Genomic DNA, 26,764 nt, shown 5'->3' with positions numbered 1-26,764 from the left:
AACAATAAAAAAAAAAGAATATTCGAAATATCGAATTTATAGCACTATGTTTGAAATATTCGCAAAAATTTTTTATATTTGAATATTCACGCTCAACACTAGCCGTGTATAATGTAACAGAAAAATGAATCAAACCAGGAAGTAATATGGATAATAACAATATATTAGTAAGTTCCTTGTATTTTCATTTATCATTGTAGAGAAAGTTATTTGCTTTTAACATTGCTACTCTGGGGGTTAATCTTAAAATAACAATATAAAATGGGGCTGGTGTTGTGGTATACAAGCTAAGTATAACCTAGACTGCTCCAGATCTCAAGGTATACATGTGCTCCTCAAGGCTGGGTTCACACCTGAGCGTTCGCGATGAAGCGCTCTGTATGCGCGATTGTACGGGCGTTTGCAATCGCGCATACAGAGACAAGCAAACACCTATTGTCGCGCATTCCCGCTGAAGTCTATGTACGGGAACGCGCGACCAGACGCCCCAAAGAAGCTCATGTACTTCTTGGGGCGTTTTTACAGCGTGATCGTACGCGCTGTAAAACGCTCAGGTGTGAACCCAGCCTAAAAGGGTTGTCCCTTCTGGGATATTCATGGCCGAAATGTCTGCTGGGTGAGGTCTTTTGGAAATCTCACAGTTGTGAATGGAGGGTGGCTATGCTCTCCATTTACTTCTGTCCTTGAGATATGAGCAAGTGCAAACTGGGGACATGTATGGCATATGCTATCGATACTCCATAAATCTACCAGCAGACAGCGGAGCTGATCAGATTGATATGTAAATCTCTGCTCTCTCTCTCTCGGCTAAGGACTCCAGCGGGTATCCTGATTCACAGACTTCCTCGCTGTGGGCACACATACAGAGAGAAGTGTCAATCACTAATTAGGGCACGCCCACTGGACTCCTAAACCCAGAATGAGCACAGAGGATACTAAATCATTGCTATTTTCCTGACGAAACAGCACCACACCGCTCCATGGGTTGTGCTCCATTAAAGTGAATAATACAGAGCTGCAATACCACCCACAACCTGAAGGCAGGGAGCCAATACGGCCCCCATCACGTTGTACCCATACTGTCCTTATCCTCTACCCTCCATGATGCTCATGGATACTTTGGGCACATCATACAGAAAACTAATTATAATAAGTATGCTTTAAAGAAACAAAAACAATGTTCAACCTGAGTATTGTCAGTAAGTTTTATTCAAAGGGAAGCAACTTCAGAGATATTTATGGGAGATGTGAACATTTTAGGTGTAAAGGTGTTTTTGCCCCTTTACTGCTACAACAGCCTAACTAGTCATCCATCACTGTAAAAAAAAGTGTATTCCGGGTAAACTGAATACGTGGATGATTTGCAGTGTGATCTCACACTTACTGCTAGGAAGATTCCAGCGAGTGGTTAAAATGTGCTATTTTCTGCTCTTAAGTACAATGGAAATAAAGTTATGGGGTGGATCAAGATTAAAAATATGGCTGCTTTATTTCAGAACGAGTGGCACCAGACCCCAACCCATGGACAGGGGAGGCGTCGATTTGGAAAGGAAGCAGCCATGTTTTTACATTCTTCTTCTACCCCAGACAATCATGGTTTAGTTCCCTTTAGCAGAAATTTTGGAAGTGCTGGTGGGTTAGACTTTGTCAGCTCGAAAATCACACTGCAACACATCCAAGAACATGTCTGTACCATACCCATGGCCTTTCACACTACAACCCTAAAGGAATATGTGATAATCCTTCTGTAAAAGCTCTGGTACGTACAGCGTTAATCACATCGTTAAGTTCTAGATGTCCGCTCTTTCAGAAATGCAAGTCATTCAATGGCGTGATTGCCGTATTACATTCAAATGAGCAATTCCTAAAAAGCTGGCCAGGACACGTGTCAACGCAAACCCGTGAATCAACACGAAGGCTCCACGATGAGCAGGTGAGTTATCGGGATGTTTAACGTCCATACTCGGGGAGGAAGATCTGAAAATATTAAATGTGAACCCACAAATCGTACCAAGAGAGTGAGTTCTTGTGTTAGCCTTAATGTACAAACTACCGCTACATCTAACCCTATACGAAGTGGAGTGTAAATCGGTGTGCGCAAGGAATTCAGTGGTTTTGTCGACAGATGAATGACATTTGCATCTATGAATAAACCCTCACACTGTTAAATATAAATATAGGAAGTATAAATAGGGGGAGAGTTTTTAGTTGTATTTTTTTAGATTTTAATGACCAATTTGTCCTTTTGCTTGAACCCAGGCAGTAAGGTATGTGGCTTCTTTCAGTGTTAAACCATGTAATGGCCTGCACAGATAATGTAACGGGCAGAGGATCGGTCACACCACGTACAGGGGTAGCTTTTTATCCCCACAGCCTATAATCAGGCGTATGCTTATTCACACAGCGGTAGCAGAGGTCACTGTTCCCATGTATTTGGATTATTTCCTCTTCTAAATCCCTTTTAATGTTTTTAGGTCCAATATCTGTGCCGAATAATTTCAGAATATATTGTAAGGCCTTAAAGGGGTATTCTGGTTTTATAAAATCGATGAGGTTAGGTCATCAATTTTAGATTGGTGGAGGGTCGACTCTCAGCACCCTTGTTTATCAGTTAGAAGGGGCTGCGGCGTGCCATGGCCCCTTCAATCTGAAACTGATAACCTATCCTTAGAACAGGCATCCTCAAACTGCGGCCCTCCAGCTGTTGCAAAACTACAACTCCCAGCATGCCCGAACAGCCTACAGCAGGGCATTGTGGGAGTTGTAATTTTACAACAGCTGGAGGGCCGCAGTTTGAGGATGCCTGCCTTAGAACATGAAACTGGAATATCTCATTAGACTCCATTTATTTTTTTGGGCCGAGTTCTCTACATAGAAAATGTTTTTTTTATTTCTATTTCATCAGTAGTGCCTTTTAGCTGCCACTATGATCTCAAGAGATTTTGGTTATATTACTGAGCTCAATGTGTAAACTGTATCCACTAAGCACCCTCTAGAGGTGGTTGCGGGCAGCAAGAAAGATATATATCTATATCTGTTTTTTCAGCTACATCCTCTGTGTATTACACAGTTTGGGTGGCCTTTTACATTGAGAAAGGGAACACATGCCTCATCTACAGCTATGTAAAGAAGAGAATCTGTCAGATTTTTTTCTTACATAGTGCATTGTGCTAGAATTACTATGGCCAAGTGCAGAAGCTCTCACTGCATGGCACATAGGGAAAACTGGCTCTATGTAGTAACCACAATTTAATGACGGGTTCCCTTTAATCCATCACTCACACTAGTTATTCATCTATCATGTAACACCGTATAAGCAGTGCATTTGCTTTTGCAGCCTTTAAAGTACCAACATTTTCTGCTGAGAGTGTAGTTAAGACTTTTCAGTTTCCTTATTTTTTTTAAATAAAAAAAATGTACTCCCTCGGATGTAACATTACAAATACAAAAAAAAAAAAAAAAAAAAAAATGTAACTTCAAGCTTAGCTTTAAATAAATTGAGCAATAATAACACAATAGTAAAAAAAAAAGATGCAAAAGGGAGTAACTGGATGGTTCTCTGCTGGAAAGAGTCGTTGGCACAAGTTAGTGTGTGATATCCAGAGACCCAGGATTTTGAGAAGTAGTGTTGAAAAGACGACCTCTGCAGCAAAAGGCTAGAAGTTGGATTTTGAGTGTCCGAATATACAGATGGGGAAGTGCTTGACATGAGACGACCACTGTGCTGCCAGCTGGAAGAACTTCACGTCGTTCCATTCGACACCATCAATGAGCACTGATGTAGAAGGAAACAACAGACAGTAAAGGTTTATGTGTGTGGTCATGCTAAGTAACACTCCTATAGCACCTATTGGGAAGGCATTTACACCAGTGATCTCCATCCTGGGCTCTCTACCTCTTAACACTGTCGTAGCTAGTCTCACTTCAGCTAGTGGCATGCATCATATAGAGAAAGTTAGTACAAGGCACCTACTAATGTATTGTTATCCATATTGCTTCCTTTGCTGGCTAGATTCATTTTTCCATCACATTATACACTGCTCGCTTGCTTCCATGGCTACAGACCACCCTGCAATCCAGCAGTGGTGGCCGTGCTTCAACACTACAAGAAAAAGCACCGGCCTCTGTGGTGGAGGGACCACAATACTGCACATAGGCCAGCTCCTTTTCCTATAGTGTGCATGCACAGTCCCTGCTGCTGGATTGCAGGGTGGTCATAATCCCTGGAAACAAGCAGTGTATAATGTGATGGAGAAATCCAGCCACCAAAGGAAATAATATCCACAATCACAATACATTAGTAAGTGCCTTGTATTAACTCTATCTACATGATAAATGCCATTTGCTGAAGTCAAACAACCCCTTTCTTGGGAGCACCCCTTTAAAAGGGAAACATTGACCTGATTTGGGGCTACTAAACCACCCGCATGCCATAATACCAGCTGGGGTTTAGGGTACCAAACCCATCTGTCCCGGTAAAGAATGGTAAATAAACTTACCAGGGGCACACTGTGCCGAAGGATAGGTCTGTGCGCCTCGCTTCAATTCACATTGTGTTGGATACGCAGTACATGCATAATGAAGCAAGGTGCATCGTCTTTGACTTCATATGCCCTCATTCTAATGGAGAGTCCTACACTCTTCTCCTGGTAAGTTTGCATTTTTTTTTGCAGGGACAGTAAACCCCAGCTGCATAGTCATGATGTTGTTGTTTTAATAGCCCAAAACTAAGTGCCAGGTTCCCTTTAAGGTTTTTCTCCAGGAATTCAAATTTTTCAGCAGTTGCCCACAGCCTGCCTTCAGAAACAGAAGATTTATACTTAATTGTTTCCTACTGTGGCCATGGGCAAGTCCCCAGCTTGTTTTCTTCCAGTGCTGCAGGGCCAAGGTCACACGCTCCACTGCAGCCAATGACTGGTTTCAGAGGCGACGTGCTCCTTTTTGCCACATCACTGCTAAAGCCAGTGCAGTGGAGCCTGTGACTGATCATGAAGCACTGGCAGAAAACAGGTATGGATAATTTGTTTCCAAAGGCAGGCTGTCGGCACTTGCAGATAAATGGGTATTCCCAGAGACCCCCCTTTAAGCTGATGCCTGAAATGTAAGATGACACTCATCTTGGTGGGACACAAGTGAGGACACTGGTAATCAGATTTCAATGATCAAGAAGATGGAAGGTCCACACTAAATGATTACCAGAAGAGACTCCATACCTCTGAGCATGTTCTGCTGATGTTTCGCTGTGCAAATCAATCTGCTGATTCCTTCAATGCATTGATATTTAGATTCTACATCTTTGTCTTTAGTCTTTTTAGGCAAAAACATAACTGGAAGATAATAAAGTGAGTGTTACTGCACAGGACCAGGTGACTATGGAAGATTTCAGAAGACGGGTGTTTATGTCGCAGCATTTCAATAATGTACAGATTAATGCACATAAACGGGTAACAAAGAATAAAGACATAAGTTTGATTTCACCACGGATTTTGTTGTACAGTTTTCCACTGCAGGTTCAATTCCCATTGATATAATTGGAGAGATTGGCATACAGGAAAACCGCCACGTGTGAGTGCACCCTAAAATGTCAGTTATCCTAAACAATGCAGATTCTGCAAGCCCCCAATGTACATGGGCCAACTGTTAAAGGGGTTTTCTGAGATCTGGGTGAATTCCGACCTGCTCCTATTCCTGGTACTTATGGTTTGTTCACATGAACACAGTGCCAGGACTGGTTGATACGGTCATGTGGCATCTCGGGGTTTAAGATGGAGCACAACAGCAGCAACGTTTCAGCTAACCAGGCCTTTCGCAAGCTGTATGCCAAAATGGTGTTGCTCTTATTCTTTTGTGTTCCAAGCCTTAAAATTTATGGTAAATTTGGATTCTCTAGGGGGTTAGGAGGCGCTCACCCCCACATATTATCTTACCCTAGTGCACAGTTACCAGGTACACGTTCTTAAATTTTTTTTATATCCAGCATGATAAAGGAGTTTTCTGAAATCCGGCCGGTTCTCAGAAAACTATCAGCCAATGTTAAAGGGAGTCTGTCACCACATTTGAGCATATTAGGTTGATCAAATAGCGGTACCTTTGTTGTATCTAATGGAGTTTTCTTTCAGCCAAAATTGAACTTTTAAGTTCTCGGTGGCACATATAACGCTATTTGATCAGTCTAATATGCTCAAATGTGGTGACAGACTCCCTTTAAAGAATGCTAATTAAAAAGTCCAGGATGTGTCCTGTATCTCCACCAGCTGTAAATGGTCCGGTTACCTTTTTTGTTTTTCTCCTTTGTGACAACGGTCATGGACATGGTGGGAGCAGCGGGGACATCGTTACTGTTGGGGAGCCTGCTGACCTGCAGCGAGCGAAAAGTGCATTTTAAAGTGTTCTTAGCGGATGTAGATTCCCTTTTCTCAGCCTCCTTCTTCTTCTCAGTGACCGGGGCTGCTATCCAGTAATCCAACTGAAGCCCCATGAGTTCACCCCCAGGGCTTTGGCTGGGGGAAAAAAAAAATAAAGGATATTTTTAACCTTTCAGATTGAGACTCATATGTTGGGTATTTATGACCAGAAGTGCTATTGACCCATTCTCCAATGTCTCTGCTACTGTAATGTTACCTAAAACCGATCATCTTCCTGACAGGTCTGTTTTAGTAAATACTTGTATTTTTTTTTATTTTAAGGAGAATACATCTTTTTCTTAGGACTTACGCTGCCCCTCTGATAGTTCACCTGGAAATGTATGAATAGACAACTGGGATCCTTATTAAACAGGCATCTCCCTACACAGACTTTGTCGACACTCCGTATTGATACAGGGAATGGTAACACCCTGTTGTCAATTTAGTCACACGTTTCCAAGAGGAATAACAGAGGAACTGGTATTTTATGTGGACTCCCAAGTTTTTTTTATTACCAGACATGTCAGGAGAGGTGACAGATCCTCTTTAAACAAATGATGTTTGCACGACAGCTCATCTTACACCCTATGTCGCTGGGCGGTATGATAACGCACAAATTGCTCCCTGGATTTATCCTCCAATGTGAATTAGTTTTTTTTACCTGGGCGAAGAAAATCCAGCTGTAACAGAAGGAGAGGACGGAGGAGTCGGAGAGGCTTCCTTGATAGCTGGCGACACAGAGGGGGGAGTGGATGACAGTACAGTGGAGCCGGACGGAGCAGCATCATCTGAATCTCCTGTTAGGAAGCAGATCAGAGATCGTTACACAGAATCCCAGTCAGGCTCCAAGATATACACCATACAGCTCACACAGTCGGATTACAGCTTGGCCTTGATGAACCGGTGTCATTTTTCAACCCTATCGACTATGTGACAAGAGGCTGCTGGAAAGCTAGAACTAAATATTCACTTCAACTGTCGTGCAGTAACATGTGCCGGCATCTTTTATTTACTATGTGGTACCAAGGGTACTGGGTTATCAAAAGGCGCCAGCTTTCCAGATTGTTCTTCATTGTCAAAATCGGTCTCACAAAACAGTGTTTCGGGGCACAATCGGCCCTTTTGATAAACCAGAATCTCTCTTTATGAAACCACGTTTCAGAAATACTGCATACTGACCGGAGGTTGCAGACGACTGCTCCACAATACCAACTTTTACCACCTATAAAAAACAGATAAGAGGACCTTTATATAGATAGGTGCTGCGGTGCTTTAAAGGTTAATTTGCCATGATCACCAATTGTCTGTCATACTAATTGTTCCGGTTCTTCATGACCTAACCTAGCACTGCGTTTCCATATCCCTGTATAGACATTCTCCCTGTATAACTAGTACATAGCTTCCACTGTCATGGGCAAGGCCTGTACAGATTACAAAAAGTCTCTGCGGGACCAAGGATCTTATAGGGGAGCTCTGCTAACACTGATGCAGTGTGAGAGATATATTTACTGCACAGCAAGGGGGATACTGGCATATCAGCAGGGGGCAGAATTTATTTTACAACACATTTTTAAGTAGAAAAGTTGAGGAATTTAAGTTTTACAAAGTTGCACTCCTCAGTTTTTTTTTTTATCAAATCATTTTTATTGATCAAATAAACCTCCTCACTTCTATGTCGGAAGAAGTGGAACAAGTGCCTTATAACTACAATACTCATTCTGAACAAAAGATTTATACCAGACTTTTACATAGTGCATGCTAAAACTGGCTGCCTGCAGCCACCACTAGAGGGAGCTTTGTGTACATGAACTTATACAGTTACCATTTAAGGGGTGTAAAGAAAAATCTATTTGCTCTGAGCTCCCCTAGTGGTGGCTGAAGGAAAATGCTGTAATCCTCATGTCAGGGGCCCAAGCCTGAACTATGCCTGCTTTCTAACAGTGGTGTGGTCTGCCTTTATCGTGAGTATGCCACCAGCAGTGAAGGATGGACATTTTCTTCCAGAGTAAAAGAAAACCGGTGAAAGTCATGCAAGGATCAAAGCAGAAAGGTGAGTTCCAAAACATCTTACATAAGATCAGGCTTTATATACCCCAGATATACTTACACCAACAAAAGGTATGAATTTCTGTGAGGAATCCTCATCAGGACTAAAAGAGGATTAAAAAATAAATAAAAATTAAACAATTTTTTTAACCAATGAATTTCACCTGAACATGACATTTATACTGCCTGATCCTTTCTACAAAGTAGCTCCACACTGCACCGTCTCCCTGCCATGGGAACTATCCCACGTTTTGTTTTTTTCTTTCTTTCGATTCATACAAAATCCAACAGGAAAAAAAACCCTCTGTATTCCAGTGTGAACTTACAGAAATCCTACTATGGCTCTATTCATCATAAACCTGTAATGCAACTTGAGTCCTAATCATGAATTTTTGGAACATTGTAGGAAACATGCAAAAGCATGATGTTAGAGTTTTACAAACATACATAGCCTCTAAATTACATCTTCGGAGGCAATTTTTTTTATTTTTTATGATTGCATATTACCCATTTTTGGCTAAACATTTTAGCAATTTTTGCTAGCTGTGTGACTGGTACTTTCCCTTTGTCCCAGTCATCTAATAAACCAGCTACTGAGAGGTCATAAACACTCATTATAGCTCAGTTCTTATCTTACTGATAAGAATATAGCTTAAATGAGTGTTTGAGGTCAGAGAGCAGAGATAAGGAGTTCCTCAGCTCCCCAAATGACGGAAAAGACTGAAAATCCATAGGCTGCTATTAGATTATGTCAGCTCTGTATAGAAAAAAAGGACGGCATATTTATAACAAAGACCAATAAAAAAAATTATTTTAGCTCAAAATGAGTCCAGTGCAATAATAAAAAATTGCCCCCAAAGGTGTACATAGCCTTTAAAAAAAAAAAATCACAAGTCAACAGGACCTTTACATGTGCAAAATGTCAACAATGTTAAATCCAGAATAAAAACTGGAGGATAAAGAAAAAAATAATTAGTGAAACCTAATTCTATTTCTTACTGTAACTAGGCTATCAAAATAACTGTAAGGTAAGTGCTAAAGTGTCATTTATTAGGTTAGATCACACAATGGTCTACGAGCTCGGAGGTGGCAGAAGGTTACAGTAACCACAGCAGGCAGCTAAAGGTCATTAGATACAAACTGGTAACAGCAAAACAGAACACAATGCAGTCACATTCAGAAACCAGGCAGGGGCCCATTCCTTACACCCTCAAAAAGGATCTGACCCTGCAAGCACGAGGATTAAAACGTTCAAAAGCAGCCCCGCAGCCGCAGTCATCTCCGTTGCCCCCACATTCCACCACTGGTGGCACCCCTCTCAGATGTTGCTTGGAAGGTTATTTATAGAGGAACTTTCAGAACCTTCAACAAGATGTCTCTTATCTGCTAGCAGTTAAGGGGAGTGTCTCATCTCTAAAAATCAGGTTTAAAATCAGTATACCGCCATATAGGGTAGATGTCCAGAAATATTACTGTAGCTTGTGATCATCCAGTCCTCTAATCCTGAGAAATGCTTCTTTTTATTTTATTGCATAAGGCTTTTTGTGCACCACCGCTCCACCAATGATAAACATTTGTTTTTAAGGACTCAAAGCACGGGCATAGGTGTGTGACTGGGGCGACTCCATGGGACGTCAGCAGCTGCCGTACAGGTGCTAAACCCCAGAACACAGTAGGGCCAATTTTCCAAATTGTGGTTTGTCGGAATGTGGGAGAAACCCATGGAAACACGGGGAGAACACACAAACTCCATGCAGATGTTGTCCCCGGTGGGATTCAAGTCACCAGTGCCTCCCCCTTGTTTGACTGACCATCCTTTACATTTGGTGCACTGGCTCTGAAATTTTGAGGCCGCACCCACGGTGCACTAAAACCTTACTTAGATAAAAGTAAAAAGCAGCACTTTTCAGGATTAGAGGAGTCGATTTTCACAAGAAAGGTAAGGTTATGTTAGAAACACCTAAATGGAGGTATGATTACTTTGTAACCTCCCAAATCGGTATCAGACTCCCTTTAAAATACTATTTTATATTTGCAAACACGCTGACTTCATATCTACATTAAAGGGCAACTGCAGTCAGATGTATAATCCATAAGGTGCCGTGTATATGGCGAGCTCTTCTGATCATCAGAAGCTCTCATTTGTTTGATCATCTTGGCCACCACCAATATTATATATATATATCAAGTGTGACTGGAGTTGCTCTTTAAGACACTAGGGATCTTTAAAAAAAAAAAAAGGCAATGCATCTCTAGCAAAGCTCACATGTCATATATAAGTGCAGCAAGAATAAAAGAAAACATGGTTACCCAGAGAGGACATGATACCTTAAGGCAAAATCAAAATAAAAACTTTTTTTCCTTTTGAGAAAGCAACCATAAATGTAGGAAATGAAGGAAAAAAGAGCAGAAAAGTTATATTACAACATCGTTCACACAAATGCCTTCTACCCGGATCCCTGACAGGGCCCAAAGGGGAATGTTCTTCATTCTGGGTCATGTTGTTCTCCTAACTGATCACTGGCCAAAATGTATATGAATAATGATCTGCATAGCACTGAATAACAGAGGCAAATTGTATCTCCAGACTGATGGCAATTACTTAGGACAGGCCATCATTATATGATATGGGGGGGTTCTGACACTCAGGGATCCCACCAATGTGCAGAATAATAGTCACTTTAAAGAGGGCCTCTCACCCCTCCTGACATTGCTGTATTAATAGCTTCATGCATCCCCCATGTAATAACAATTCTGGAGCATCTATTCTTATGTCTGTATGTTGTACCATTCATGTGTTATTTCTACTAGAAGTTATGAATAAATTACTAGCAGTCTGCAGCAAGGGTACAGAGGGGTGGTAACACGTTGGGGGGGTGTACCTGCACAGACTGAAAATGGCAGCACTGATTGGATAGAGTCAGTCTGTGCAGGTACACCCCCCCCAACTGGGCACCTCCCCTTACTGCAGACTGCTAGCAATTCATTCATAACTTCTAGTAGAAATAATACAGGAACGGCACAACATACAGACATAAGAATAGATGCTCCAGAATTGTTATCACATTGGCGATGCATGAAGCTAATAAAACAGGAATGTCAGGAAAGGTGACAGGTTCTTTTTAATATTTACCAGGGTCCTGCTTTGCTAGGTAATTCAGCTAAAATCTATTCACATTAGCGCCAAAGCCCTAATGGCTGGTGAAAGTAGCCCAGCTCATGTACCCAGGACAACAGTGGATGTGTGCCAATGGAATGCATCTATCAGAACTCACAGGTACTAAATTCTAAATCATTTCCAACTTCTCCTTCTGCAGTTAAAAGGGATTTCTGGGTACACAAAATAGGTTTAAAACAAAAAAAAAAACTACTTTCAGATTATGCAGTGGTCCCGCACGGCTCCTGTGTTTACTATCAGAAGTAATGATGTTTCTCGCGTAGAGAAGACTCATCACACGAGCGAAGTGGCCAATAATGCCAGCATCATTTAACCCACATAATCAGAAAGTTGCTGTTTTAAATAAAAGTGTAACTGATGTGATGTCATGTGTGTACAGGAGGAATAAAATGATATCTGACAAGTATACGAATTGTGATCTGCATATTTCACCAGTTTTTCCTCTTTGTAGGCTTCATCTCTAAATTGTCAGTTTTTCTTTAGTTTAGCTCCAGAGTGGATGGAGTGGATGTTTCCCATACACAGAAATAAGTGGAGATGCTGCTCTGTATCTTTCTGTGGCACACCCACATAAGCAGCACCATGGAGGTCAGCAGTACTGAGCAGTGTAGATGGGAATCTAACACTAAGGTGAAGTATTAAAACACCTACTAGATGCAGCATTTCAGTGTTTGAGCCCCTCTCTCATTGCAGCTATAACCTGATCTCTCATCGACTCTGATCAATCTTCATTTCTGCTTCTCTGAAGACAGATGTTACCAGTGAAATGAGAGTAAGTGATCAGTGCGGAGGAGAGGAGCCTGATAAGTGCAGAAAGAGGCGTTTTTCTGTTATAAGCTGTATTACTAAATTTCTTACCGCTATGTGTACAATTGATTTATGGACAAAAAACTGCTTAAAACCATGGGTGCTGTTTAAGCTTGTTCCATGTAAATCCATTAAGTGATATATAAATACACAGTATATACACAGTATATGTCCAAGTCTCCATATACAGCTGTATCAGAAACAAATAAACATACCATATTCAAATATTTATTACTTAAAACCCACAGTATACCTTTTCTGTTTGTAAGTCAACATGGCCTCCGCTATAGGCAGCTGATGTGCATAGTTTGCTCCAGCAATGTACTGTGTAACACGCGAAACTACATCTGACGGGTCCTGTATTGTAGACAGCAGCGAAACATCTGGAGAAAAATAAAAAATGCTACCATGTGAAAATCATCTCCGTAACCGATCTCTAAAAACACATAAGTGTATGACCTAACAAACCTCTGCCGTGTGGACTCACTTAATCTAATATACTTATTTAAAGGGCTACACCTTCAGTAGATGTTCTATTAATTACACTTTTTTAAAAGAAAAGAAAATCATTTGTTTTTGTGTCACCATTTTTTGATAACCAGATCCCCCCTCCCCATTTTTCAATTGATAAAGCTGTGAGAGGGCTTTTTTGTTAGATGAAGTGACATTTTCTTTGGTACCATTCTGGGATGCACAGCACTTTGTGAACACTTTTGATTCTATTTCATGGTGAGGCTAGAGGAGCAAAAAAAACATTAATTTGGAAACGTTTTTTATTTTTGAAGGCATTCTACCTTAGAGATGTTACCGACATTTATGGGTACATTTTCTTTTTAGATTTTGACATAATAAGCATATTATGACCAAAAAGCACTTTTATAAGGAAACTTTTTATTTTTTTTTTTTATTTATTTTTTTAAACAAATCTATGTAACTTTTTTGTTGTGACTTACAGAAAAAGTCCTGAGCAGGGGGCCTTTCTGCATGATGCCTTAGATAATAAAAAAAAAAAAACTCTTGGAAAACCTCTTTAATGGAATTATCTTACTGATTGGTGGGAGTCCAACACGCGGGACCCCAAGCGATCAGCTGTTTGAGAAGGCTGAGCTGCCCCTAGGCTATGTGACCTATGAACGTTACGTCACCGGCCTAGGCAAAGCTGGAGAAGGGAGCGCTGCTACCTTCTTAAACAGCTGATCGGTGGGGGTCCTAGGTCTCGGACCCCGACCAATCAGATACTGATGAGCTAGATCAGTAAAGAATTGTCAGAAAAGCCCATTTAAGTCAAAGTACCATACTTAAACTTGTTATCTAGAAAATAAGCCCATCTCGTTACCTGCGGTTTGTGCATCCAGTTTTGTGAACAGTTCTCTCCAAGCTGAATCCTGGAAGAGGTTGTTGTATTTGTAGTCCACAGTGCCCAGGTATTTAGCTACAGGATTAGAACCTACAAAAAAATAAAATAAAACCCACACATTAAGTGTTTCAACAGACCTTGGTGCGAGTAGATGTAGCGCCCAACTGCAGCCCCAGTCTAGAGAAGTGCTCTACATGTTAGAACAATGAACGCCATGACGTGCGAGGTGACCCAGAGGGGTTCACGTTCTCATTTGCCACTCTCACACACTATAACCAATTGTATAGGAAACTAAATTAAAGGGGTTGTCCCCAAAAAATAGTCTCCATTTTCAAACCATGCAATTAACATTTTTATATAGCCACTATATCTGTATAGCACCACATGCTGTCTGTCTCTTTTCCTCATGACCGCCTTGCTGAGGTGGACACACATGCTCAGTTCCATCCTTCAGATGCCACCAGTCATATCTATTTGTGACATTTACAGGACACGCCCCCTTAGTTGCCAGATTGGCAATAAAATCTAGGAAAGAAATTGGAGTAATGAATGAGGGAGCTCTGGATCCATGCGAGCTTGGTGCTGCTAATCTGTGCTGCTTGTGGTGGGCTCTGGCCAGAGTCAGTGTCCTTCCACCTCTTGCAGCTATATTGCTAAGTATTGCAGAAGCTTTTCTGACAAGCAGGGCAAGAGAAAATCATTATATAAAAACTTGACTGTGGGAAGAGTGACTGAGCATGCATGTCCACCAGCACTCAGTTCATTAGATGGATGTGTATATTGCTATACATTTTGGACACCAGGTGGAGCCATACTACTATCATCTATAAAATGAACATGACATGTAATGGTGGGACACCTCCTATAGCTGGCGAATCATAAGCAGTCTTGTGAATTGGATACAATTTGGCTCATGTCAGTGCTAATCACAGAGACGTGATGGAGTGTTCTGTGCGCCTTACCTAAGGGGATGATGAGAAAGCGCAAGTATCCTAACCAGTCTGGAGTCTTGTGTGACAGCTGCTCCACGAAGAGTCGGAGCACAGCGCTGAGGTAATTCTGAGCTCCCGCTACTGCAACTTTTACAGGAATTGGCGGCTGCGAATTGCAATTACAGCTAAAAGAGAAGATGCAGAATCAATAAGTGCAAAATGCGCTCCTATTGAAATACATTGGAGTATAATGTCCCAGACATGGTAGGCACGGTGCTCTTAGGATCCTAACTTATGGACCCCACCAATATGATCTACAGCCAGGGTGGATAAAAATCTATGATTTTTATTTATTTTTTATTTAAATTGGATTTTTTTTTATATAAAATGCTTTTTGAGGAAAATATATTACCATCCAAAGGTTATTCCATCATGAAATAAAGATTAGTTTTTTAATTATGTAGAATAAGGCTGTATATGTTAAATTTTTTGGGTAAATAAATTCTATTAATCCATTCACAAGGTCATGCTCTTCCAGAGGTTTTTGTAAGATTATTGGGCAGTTTCTCTGCCCACAAGATATTATCACAGATGCTTGGTTTTACTTTTGCAGTTCTCAAAACTGAATTTGACTCAGCAGAGATCACATGCCTCTTCTTCACAGCAAAAATGTTATAACATGAACAGAGTTGAGAAAAAGACCTTAATCCTAACTTAATCGGAATCCGTAACGAAAGAAGTCCCGTCACAGGTAGACGATAGTGGGAATACAATTCAGGATATAAGGGGGGAGGGCAGTAATAGCAGATGCAGCACTTACTATCGCTGTATTCTGGATACTATTGTATTAAATGCAGCTTGAATATCTGCTGAAGAGCAGGTGCACACTAAAGGAAGGTCATGGTTTTGTAAGATATCTGAAAGAAGCTGAAAAGCAGAGCCTAATAAATACATAAAAATACTAAAAGCTGACATTTTAATGGCAAATTAACGATTAAAAAAAATAATAATAAAATGTTGGCATGCACTGGTAGGCGTTCTTGAGCTGGAGCCGGCCCTTGGCGATTTTCCTCCCCTTCAGCTTTGCTGACCATAGACTAACAGTGAACGCCTATATATGAATTTCAGTCTATTTTTTTATATATAAATATAAAAGGAACATTCCAAAATTTTTATTTTGATGGCACATCCTCAGTGATGGACCAACTCCCTGCCCCTCCACCAATCAGGTGTTGCCAAGTAGCTTCATCCACTCTGTAGTGGATAGAGCTGGTAACTACAGTGCTGCCTCCATTCACTTCACTGGAAGCAGAGCTGCTGTTACCAGATCCGTCCACTACTCAAGCTGTTGCAGAACAGCTCATCGGTGTGATGGACCCTGATGGCGTATCCTGAGGATAGGTCATAAATATTACAATCTTAGAATACCCCTTTAAATATTACTTTAGTATACATGTATTCCCAAATACTTTTCATTGTGTCTGGGGAACAATCATCAGGAGAAATAAAATGGCCACCGTCCTATTAGTACAGACAAAACCTGTCCTAAATCACATAGAGGAGGATGAGGCATCTCTTTAGCTCAGTGTTGTAAAGTAACTTGTCCTCCTACTTGTCAAGGATTATGATCCTGAATACAGATAAGATCGTCAGCTCAGTCTATGTAGGAATGGAGTTCACGAGGAGACATGAAGTACAGGGAGGAGGTGTGGATAACCAGCGGCAGCACTTGTATGCCCTCTCCATTACCACAGCCTGTCCTGTCCATCCTCTCGGTACTTCATGTCTCCACATGAACTCCATTCCTACATAAATTCAGCTGAAGATTTTATCAGCTGTATTCAGGATCATAATCCCTGACAAGTAGAGGAGGATGAGGCAGCTCTTTAGCCCAGTGTTCAGTGTGATTAGGACAGGTATTGTCTGTACTAATAGGACGGCAGACATTTCATTTCACCTAAATGAGTAATATTTAAAGGGGTAGTCGCACTTCAGCAAATGGCATTTATCACATAGAGAAAGTTAATACAAGGCACTTACTAATGTATTGTGACTATCCATTTTGATTCCTTTCCATCACATTATACACTTTTTGATTCCATGATTATGACCAGTAGTGGTCATGCTTGCACACTTTAGGAAAACGTGCCAGCGTATGTGCGCTCCTATGGTCCTGACCACTGGAGAGACCAGCGCATTTTTCTATAGTGTGCAAGCACGGCCACCGATGCTGGATTGCACGGTGGTCGAAACCATGGAAATGAAACGTGTAAAATGAGTCTAGCCAACAAAGGAGGCAATATGGACAATCACAATACATTAGTAAGTGCCTTGTATTAACTTTCCCTACATGATAAATGCCACTTGCTGAAGTGACAATCCCTTTAAGTAAATTTATTTTATGAATTCCTGGAGAACCCCTTTAATTTCTAAACATTTCCCTATAGCAGCTAAAATTTTGTGTTTCAGCCCCAGCAATACTCTAAAACTGGATAAATATAGATCTAAAATTTAAATCCATTTGGAACGTACCTGTATAATAAATAGCAAGATAAAAGATTGCAGTCTGTGACAACAGCATTTAAAAACCATGCAAGTAAAGTTTACCGCACAAGCTGCTCATCGCCCCCACATCTATACATCTCGCCGTCTGCAGCCTTGAAGGACACTTACCTGGCCCTGCCAGTCTGAAGTGTTTATAAGGATAATGTTTTCAGGGAGATGGTCATCGGAAACCAGGATGTGGTTTAGCTGATCATATACAGTTTTTCTTGGGATCTAGACAGAAAATGGGTTTGAGTAATTTATTGGTTTTAGGCACAATAATCCTTATGACGTAATAGAGAGTCCATATGATCAACTAGTACTTTGCAATGTTTATAATGTGTAAATTAAGCAACAGCGACGAGAACCCTATACTTCTATGTTCTGCCAGCAACCCAATGGCTAAAAATAATGTAGAGGGGTTTCCGGCACTTCGATATTGATGCCGTGGAGCTGCTGATCAGCTCACATTCAAGTGAATGGGAGAGGAGCTGCAGTGTGACCGCAGCAGATACTACACAGAGGCCTTCTGTATAGCTTCCGGCGGCTGATTGTAGGGGTGCTGGGTGTCGAACCCCCACAAGTCTCATATTGACGACAGGTCATCAAAATCTATTCCGCCAGGAAACCCCCTTAATGTGCATGTTGTTACAGGTCCACCATTCGTGTGTATTAACCTCTATAAAGCTCTGGGACAGACCTAAAAATGACAACCTGCTGGCTGTCTGCGGACACCAATAAGAGTACTGCTTAATGAAGAGCATGCAGGAGATTGTGTTTGAGGGTGCCCATTCACTTTTAGGCCCCCTACCACTCTGTAATTAATAAAAAAAATAAAAAGATAGTGGAACTCCATCTCCTAGCCAAGCTTGCCTATAATGAAGATGGAGGAGATGGCCTTTAGGTTCCTCGGCTGTTGGCGAGCACCTGATTTTACCTGGAGATGATGCCGAGTATCTGGTGAACGCTCATTATCGAGGCTGTTGGCTCTCTCATTCTGAGGTCGAGATGCTTGTCTTTCTTTCAGAGATGTGCTTCTACCACGTCGTCCTGTCTGCTTTCCTTCCAACCTATGGAATAAGAAAACGAGATATCTATGAAATCATAGCCACCGTCCAAATCTACACTGCAATGTAAGATTTCAGACAGATCATCCAAACCACCATTCTATTATCGTGGAACGGTCATAGTATGGACTCCACAAGGCATCTAAAAGGGTCCTGCGATATCTGGCACCAAGACTTTAGCCTCAGATCCTTTAAAAGGGGTTTCGCACAAACAACATAGATCCCCTATCCACAGGACAGGAGATAAACTAGGAGAATGGAGCACATGTATGACCAGGACTTCATTCACCTTTATGGGACTGCCAGAAATAGTGCTGAGCGTCCACCATGGTTTGGACTTCTTTTTCCAGCACATACCACTGATGCTCCATTGGACTGAAATCAGGGAAATTTGGAGGCAAAAATTTGAAAACCATTGAAGACAACACCTTGATTTCTTTGTCATGTTTCTCCCCCCATTCCTGCACTATATTTGCAGGGCGGCAGGGGCATCCTGCTGAAAGAGGGCACAACTGTTGCACAATTAAAATTAATGCTAGGACCCAATGTTTCCCAAAGCATCAAATTGGTGCCATTCCAAAAGGTAAATGATACACATGCACCCAGCGATCCATTGGTCCAGTTCGTAAGTCCACGTGCCCACTGAAAGCCCTTCAGGATATGGACAGGGGTTGGCATGGGTACCTTGCAGCTATGCTGTAAGCTGTTCTGACACTTTTCAGCTTGAAAGACATAGTCTGCTGCATAAGCCACATGTTTAACATGCATGTATATGTAGTGTCCCACTATGTAAATGTGGGCACTACTCAAGGGTCAATTGGGTCACGTTTTTCTCCACCTCCTGTGGAACATGGTCATTGTATTTTGTATGGTATTTTAATGTGTATTTTCCTGTTATCTTCTGTACCAGGCCTGTTAGGGGTGTAGTTCCTCCTCCTAGGCAGTAGAGGGAGCTAGGGAACCCCCTAGTATATATAGTCAGGTCCAGTTCAGGGAGAGTCAGTGAAGGGGAGAGTGTGTAGTTAGAAGCCAGTGTACACTTTAGAGCAGGGGTGCACAACCTTTTCTGGTTAGGGGCCACCTTGTCAGCCTGAACCATTTCCAAGGGCCGAAATTAAAACTTAAAGTGGTATTACCAACTGAAATACTATGTGTACAGCATTTTGAACATACAGTATATATCAGAAATGTCTAGTTACACTTCCAGGATTCCCATCTGATAGGAGAATACATGAAAGATACATGTGAGCAGCCACAAGACCTAGACATACATTTCTGTTACCAGAGGGTTGGGGGCCGCACACCATGGTATCGAGGGCCGCATGTGGCCCCCGGGCCGCAGGTTGTGCACCCCTGCTTTAGAGAGTAGCTGAAGTTCAGCTTCTAACATGCAGCTAGATAGCCCAGGTTCCTAGCTTGCACCCAGGAGAAGAGGTTGCCTCCTGAAGTTCCCTGCATCGTGCCAAGTACAGAGCAGAGCCACTTTTATCCAGCCAAGTAGAAAGCTGAAGGGGAGAAGGATATTTACAGCAAGAGTATTTATACCAGAGGAAGGTTTCCCTACCCAAGGATAAAGCCAGCAATAGGGCATACGGGCCTTGGAGAAAGCCAGACAGGATGTGAGGAAAGTACAGCCTGATCTGTAAGTGTTATTCCCTCTGAGTATCTTGCAAAGACTTTGTCTGCCTGTTACCAAGACCCTGCATATGGAAGTAACTGAAGCCTGTATATAGTTGTTCAGTAAACTTCTGTTCAGTAAACAGTTCTGGTTCACTACAACTGTGTGCACCTCAATTATTCCTACAATAAATCGGTGGGCACACTAAACCTACAACACCCAGGGCACCTCACCTACCACCAGGCCTGGTCCCTATTTGCAGAGAGTGCCCCAGAGGATCCATGTGCCAGCCTCTCCATCACTGCTGTACGCCTGCCCAGGGCATATAAAAACTGAGTACCACTAGCAACACTCGGTCTGTTAACTGCCCCTGTGACCTCACTATCGCTCACCCTGCAGGACTGGCGTACTGCATATACTCTCCAAAAGGTGAATCTGCAATGGAGATCCACAGCGTAAACTGCCATGCTGTAGATCACAAATGCACATCACAGGTCAGTTGACACTGCAGTTTTTAATTTTTTCTTAAAATCTTATTCACTTTGCTGGTACTCTACAATGCTGTTGTTCTGCCACACTGAAATCCATGACATATATGCCATGTGCGAACCTACCCTTAAAGGAAGCCTGTCAGGAGACTCATGCATGCCCGAACCATGGGCAGCAAGAAACCCTTACAAGCTCCCTGGCAGTGATGGTCAGTTTGCAGTGTTCGCCAACGAACACATGCGGGCTGCCATCTTAACTCTTGATTTCAGACCGGCTTACCTGTGCCGAGAGCAGGTCTGAAATCAAATACAGCCGCCGGGGCCTTCATCGGGCTGTTCTCGGAACTGGCTTCTCCTGGTGACCGCATTTGATTTCAGACAGACTCCCGGCACAGGCACAGGTAAGGGCTTACCTGTGCATTGCCGGACGGGTGAGTCAAGATGGCAGCCCACATGTGTTCGTTGGCGAACACTGCAAACTGACCATCACTGCTCCCTGGTAACAAACTGACCTAAAAAAAAAAAAATGTTTAGAATGGAGCTCGGAGTGAGGAGAAGAGTCATCTGGGCGGATCCCCGCTGACTTCTCGCCAGGCTCCCTTTAACCTATTCAGCCATCGGTGTAGCTCTTCTGTGGGATCGGTTGGTGCACATGACCTTGTCACTGGTTTTCTGTTCCTGGACTACTACAAGATCATCCATTTTGGAGATGTTCAGACCAAGACACCACTTGGCCCTTGTCAAAGTTCTTCAGATCCTTACGCTTGGCATTTTTCAAGGACTTTCTGCCATCTCCCACCTATAGACAGGTGCTAATGGCACAGGTTGTCAGTGTTACTCTCTTCACCTGTCAGTGCTCTTAAGGCTGATCAGTGAACACTTTAGAGAATAAAGCAAACATGATCCCAATGTAAAGTACTTTTTTCGGAATGATTTACAAGAAAGAGGAGCAGTATTTACCGAGTAGAAGGAATAATCAAGGACTCGGTCTTCGTTATCTTTCCGCTTGGGGGCAACCTCTCCACGAAAACATCCAGCGTGGAAAGTTCAATATCCTGTGCATCCTGCTGAGAGGTATCCTAGGGCAGGAGAAAGCATAAAGGAAAATACTGGAGAAACATAAGAGCAGCTGTACAGGAGGTATTATTCTAATGGATCAGGATTTTTACTCTACCGCTACATGTTTACACACGGTCACAGTTAGCCATCGAGGAAATCTTCCAGGGAGTCTATGATATAGTCTAAAACATTATAAATAGGACCAGTCACCGATCCTGACATGTATCAAAACGGGCAATGGTGCAAGTCTCATGCTTGAGAAAGGCTCACTGGAGCTGAAATGTTGCTTGTGTCTGTATTAAAGGGGCCAAGAATTTGATGGCCTGTCCTCAGGATAGGTCACCAATATCTGATCGGTGGGTTCCGACTCCCAAGACCCCCGCTGATGAGCTGTTAGACAGCGCCAGTGGATGCGCTTGGGGGACCAAAGTAGTTGCTAAAACATAAACGTCAGGAGAGGTGACCAGTCTCTAACACATCCTGAAACTAGGACATCCTCAGGAGGCAAGGATAAGGAGCATGGCAAATATGGCTTGCAGTAACTAACATACCGAATCTGCCATAAGACAGCAGCCCCGAATGTTGTACCCGCAGAGATGGAAGGAAAGAGAGGCGATCTTGTTAACTAACAGACACCGAAGTACTCAGCTTAGGCAAATCTATACCATCTATAAACTGGCGTACTGAAAGTGAACGTCTGACTGTTAGTGTCATAATAACTTCTTAGAAGATTTAATACAACACTTACTGCTGAGTAATTTCTTAACAGGACTCTTAAGGCCCCTTACAGACGAGCATTTGTCACCCTGCGAGTCCTCAGCGCAGCTCCCGGCCTGTCCTCCCAGCGCTGCCAAGGGTCACATAGCATTATATTGATTTATGATGCTATGTAACCCTTACAAATCTGGAATGTATTGGATAACACTGACATAATGCTGCCAGTGTTATCCAATACATTCCAGAACTGTAAGGGTTACATAGCATCATAAATTAACATAATTCTGTGTGTCCCCGTCAGTGCTGGGAGGTCAGGACGGGAGCTGCACTGCAGACTCGCAGGGTGACAAATACTCTTCTGCAATGGGCCTAACTCTTCTGCACCTACAGAGTTAAAGGGAACTTTTCACCACAAAATGCAGTGCGATCTGCAGGCAGCATGTCGTAGAGCAGGAGGAGCGGAGCAGATTTCATATATAGTTTTGTACTAAGAGAGTCAGTAAAATTTACAATTTATACATTTATATCTCTGCTATTTCTGATTTCACTGTTCGTGGGGGGAGGTTTTATCAGTGACTGACAGCTATCTCTGTATACACGCTTACACAGAGAATGCTATCAATTACTGACAACACCTCCCCCATATACAACTATCAGTGACTGATAACTATCTATGTACACACGCTTACACAGAGAATGCTATCAATTACTGACAACACCTCCCCCATATACAACCATCAGTGACTGACAGCTATCTCTGTATACACGCTTACACAGAGAATGCTATCAATTACTGACAACACCTCCCCGTGTACAACTATCAGTGACTGATAACTATCTATGTACACACGCTTACACAGAGAATGCTATCAATTACTGACAACACCTCCCCCATATACAACTATCAGTGACTGACAGCTATCTCTGTATACACGCTTACACAGAGAATGCTATCAATTACTGACAACACCTCCCCGTGTACAACTATCAGTGACTGACAGCTATCTCTGTACACACGCTTACACAGAGAATGCTATAATTCATTGATAACACCATTCCCCTAGTCACAAACAATAGATATAAATGTATGCAATCTGCTCAGCTCCTCCTGCTCTATAACGTGTGGCTTGCAGATTACTCTGCATTTTGAGGTGACAGGTACTTTTCAGATCATAAAACTCAGGTCGCCTAAAGCGCCCATTAGGAGGAACTTTATTATAGTCTTATGGACACATTGTATCCAGCAAGATCCCTAGCTCCCTCTAGTGGTGACTGCATGCAGTCAGAATTCTATTATTTCAATCTATGGCTATAGAGGCCGGTTACAGCTCTGTAGGAGATAAACTGACCTCTGGCTGCTATATTAATCGTAAATTATTCACCACAGAATTCTGGTTTATATTATTAAAAAACAAAAACAAAAAACAAAAACAAGAAAAACCACAAAATGGTGTTGCATGGTGGACACTTTAATTTTGCAGACATTTATATTACTGTACTTAAAGGTTTAGTGAAACACAAGAGACATTTAAAGGGCACGTGTCAGCAGATTTGTACCTACGAAACAGGCTGCCATGTTGGCAGCTGAAAGCATCTGTACTGGTCTCATGCTCATATGTGCCCGCAATACAGAAGAAAATGTAAATTTTGTATATATGTAAATGATCCTCTAGGAGGAACGGGGGTGCCGCCATTTCACCTAGAGGCTGAGCTTTCTCTACAACCATTGCTCCCTCTCTACTTTGATTGACATGGGCTAGGGCGTGATGACATTTTCAATGCCTGAGCTTGTCAATCCAAGTGGAGAGCATGCGGCAGTTGCAAAGACATCAGAGCCTTTGGGTGTAACGGCAACGCCTCCATTGCACCTAGAAGATCATTTGCACATATTAAAACATCTCAGCAATGAGGGCTCAAATGGGACCAACACAGACGCCTTCAGATGTAACAGGTCAGCCATTGTCATAGGGACAAATGTGTTAACAAGTGCATTCAATTGAAATGAAAATGGCGATAGGTAATGTAAGACCAGGATGGTATGCTGATGTGACAAAAGTAAGAGATAAATGCTATAACAATAGGCGCTGGAGTATACAGAAGCAAAGCCTTACGTACCACCGAAGCAGTGTCAGATGTGCTCTCAGGCGAATGCTTGGGTAGGGATGTCCGTCTTTCAGGATCCTCAAGCTGAGCAGATAAATGGAATTTTGGTGAGGACTGAGCATAAAAATGTAATTGAAAATAAAAATATTAAAGTAACACATCACACACATATACGCCAGCAGAACTGACCATCGTCTCCTGATATCAATCAATCGCATTCTGACTTTTCACTTACGTCAGTGTTCGCAGACGGAGGGAGGTCACGGTGAGGTTTCTCAAAGTGGACATTGCTGTGCTGTAAAACACAGTAAAGATGACGGCTCAGAGCAACAGTGACAGGCCATCATTTATCACTGATCAAATTCAAATAACTGAAATCATTTATCTTGACTCATAGGGGCTGTCTGACGTGGTGAGAGGAGATCTCCCTTTTGTCCCCATCACTGCAGGTTCCGCTCCACGTACCGTCCTCCACTAACTCTCGTGGACGTGACCAACCTTGAGCAGGGCTACCATAAATATATTAGTCCTGATCACACCTTACTGAATAAGAGGCTGGTTTCCAGCACTAATTGGGCCTAGTATGGGTGAGGTCCTACAGGGCTACAGTAGTTGTGCATTGCCGGAGCCTTACCTCCAATGACCAATCCTCGGTTATTTCGAGGAGGAAATGCGAGATAGCAACAAGACAATGACAACCAGATAAATGTCCTCTGAATACCAGTAAGACAACTCCAATTATTTCTGCTACTCTCATACCGACACCGGTATTTAAAACGTGTTAATTAAAACGACCCTCCAGTTCACAAAATATGGGAAACAAACAGAGCACTTATCGGCGGCCCTCATTTTCATTGTTTCAATTGCAGATCCATTGATTTCCGGGGTCCTCTTCTGTCATCCAAGATGGCAGCACCTCTTCTCCTACTCGCTGTGCATTGGTAGTCCAATACACTCCCAGCTTGTCCAGCCCTGATCTTTAATTGGCCAGCATTGTTCACATGAGTAGTGCTGGCCAATCAGAGGGCTGCAGGAACTATATGCACCAAGTGGTCAGAAATGCGGTGTGGCAATCTTGGATGGCAGAAGAGGGGCCCAGTGGTAGTTGCAAAGAAGAAAAGGAGGACACCAGGCAAGTGTTACGTTTGCTCCTCTGGTCATGCAAATTTCTTGAACCGGAGGGTCACTTTAAAGGAATTCTCCTAGATTTTGAGATTGATGGCCTGTCCTTAGGATAGGTCATCAATATAAGAAAGGAGGGAGCTCGACTCCCATCACCCCTGCCAATCAGCTGTCTCACGGAGCGCCACGTCCTCCTCCCAGGCCAGTGACGTTAGCGTCATCAGTCACATGGCCCAGGCACAGCACCGTTCAGGTGATCGGTGCTGAGCTGCGATACCAAGCATCACCGCTGTACAATGTATGGTGCTGTGCTTAGTAAGCTACGAAGAGGCGACTTAATTAGAAGGAAAAAAGGCTCAAAGATGTGTCAAATAATAAAGTCAATACTTACCTTGCCAATCCCGGTTCCCACGCTTCCTGATACGGGAAAAGACCATTCAGCCAATCACTGGCTGACGCTGGTCTCATACTTCCAGACATGCAAGGTCTATGTAGCAGATAAGTACTTGATACCAACTAAGACGTCATTACATGGAGCCCTTCTGACAAAAATAGCTACTGAACAGCTGGATGCAATATGCCCAAAACACCATGCTGCCGTACATGCCAGCATGTGGGCAGACGGACGTAGCCTATGTGAATACCTGACGTCCAGACCAAGACCTCTTACATATTACACCACTGACACTGTAGCTGCATGCCATGATCAGGTCATCTTGTTGCAACTGAAATTTATGGGGTGGTCCTTCCAACGTCCCATACAGACTGCTCTAGGAACACATGTTTATTGACTGCCTCCTGGATAAGGAGACATGTACGTGGCTTCTTAGTGAATGAATCGCCTGTCCGATATAATGTCTTCCGCCAGACCTGTGCTCCTCTACCAGCCAGACAATCTGCCACCTTCTGGGACCCATAGGCTTATTTAGGTCTCGGATGCTGCTTCTGGAGCCAATAAACTCTCAGCCAGTCCTAACGTAAAGAATAGATGCTACAAACCTCTACATCACAGGGAGATGTACTTACAGGGCTTGGCAATTCTTTCTGGCTTCTGATGCTATGCAAGCTCCCAATCTCCGTCTGAGAGCTGGAGTGTGAAAGACCCTCAAAGTAAGGCCTAGAAGAACACAAATGGTGAGAAAAAAAATGAGCCGCCATCTTTCCAGTACTATGAACTATGCAAACAGAGATTGGGGTCTTTCTCTAGAACTAACCACACATGTAGGACTGCATTTCATCCTAGTCCATCCCATTAGGAGACTGGTATCTTATGGCATATGGAAACCTCTGGTGATAAGGACTGTAAGGCTGCGCGCACAATG

At 42.6% G+C, this 26,764-nt stretch overlaps 1 protein-coding gene across 7 annotated transcripts in view; it reads right to left on the bottom strand.

Annotated features, from left to right (window-relative positions):
* Positions 1-1,191: 1,191 nt before the first annotated feature.
* Positions 1,192-26,764, bottom strand: part of PACS2 (phosphofurin acidic cluster sorting protein 2) — a 76,752-nt gene continuing 51,179 nt past the window's right edge. For 6 of the 7 annotated variants that reach the window (XM_044271530.1, XM_044271532.1, XM_044271534.1 and 3 more), the window contains exons 10-25: positions 26,469-26,559; positions 24,556-24,615; positions 24,333-24,434; positions 21,402-21,520; positions 18,206-18,338; positions 17,398-17,502; positions 15,545-15,651; positions 14,755-14,909; positions 13,772-13,882; positions 12,689-12,818; positions 8,512-8,554; positions 7,584-7,626; positions 7,066-7,201; positions 6,274-6,500; positions 5,214-5,327; positions 1,192-3,775 (exon numbers count right to left, since the gene is read on the bottom strand). In XM_044271530.1, the coding sequence (XP_044127465.1) occupies positions 3,657-3,775; positions 5,214-5,327; positions 6,274-6,500; positions 7,066-7,201; positions 7,584-7,626; positions 8,512-8,554; positions 12,689-12,818; positions 13,772-13,882; positions 14,755-14,909; positions 15,545-15,651; positions 17,398-17,502; positions 18,206-18,338; positions 21,402-21,520; positions 24,333-24,434; positions 24,556-24,615; positions 26,469-26,559 (1,795 nt within the window). In that variant the 3' untranslated portion in view covers positions 1,192-3,656. The remainder of the gene's footprint in view (positions 3,776-5,213; positions 5,328-6,273; positions 6,501-7,065; positions 7,202-7,583; positions 7,627-8,511; positions 8,555-12,688; positions 12,819-13,771; positions 13,883-14,754; positions 14,910-15,544; positions 15,652-17,397; positions 17,503-18,205; positions 18,339-21,401; positions 21,521-24,332; positions 24,435-24,555; positions 24,616-26,468; positions 26,560-26,764) is intronic. The other variant, XM_044271535.1, reaches the window with a different exon arrangement.

Source organism: Bufo gargarizans, chromosome 11, assembly GCF_014858855.1.
Source record: "Bufo gargarizans isolate SCDJY-AF-19 chromosome 11, ASM1485885v1, whole genome shotgun sequence".
NCBI classification, from domain to species: domain Eukaryota; kingdom Metazoa; phylum Chordata; class Amphibia; order Anura; family Bufonidae; genus Bufo; species Bufo gargarizans.
Note: the sequence above shows the minus strand (reverse complement) of the source record. Positions and strands in the feature narration are given on the sequence as shown.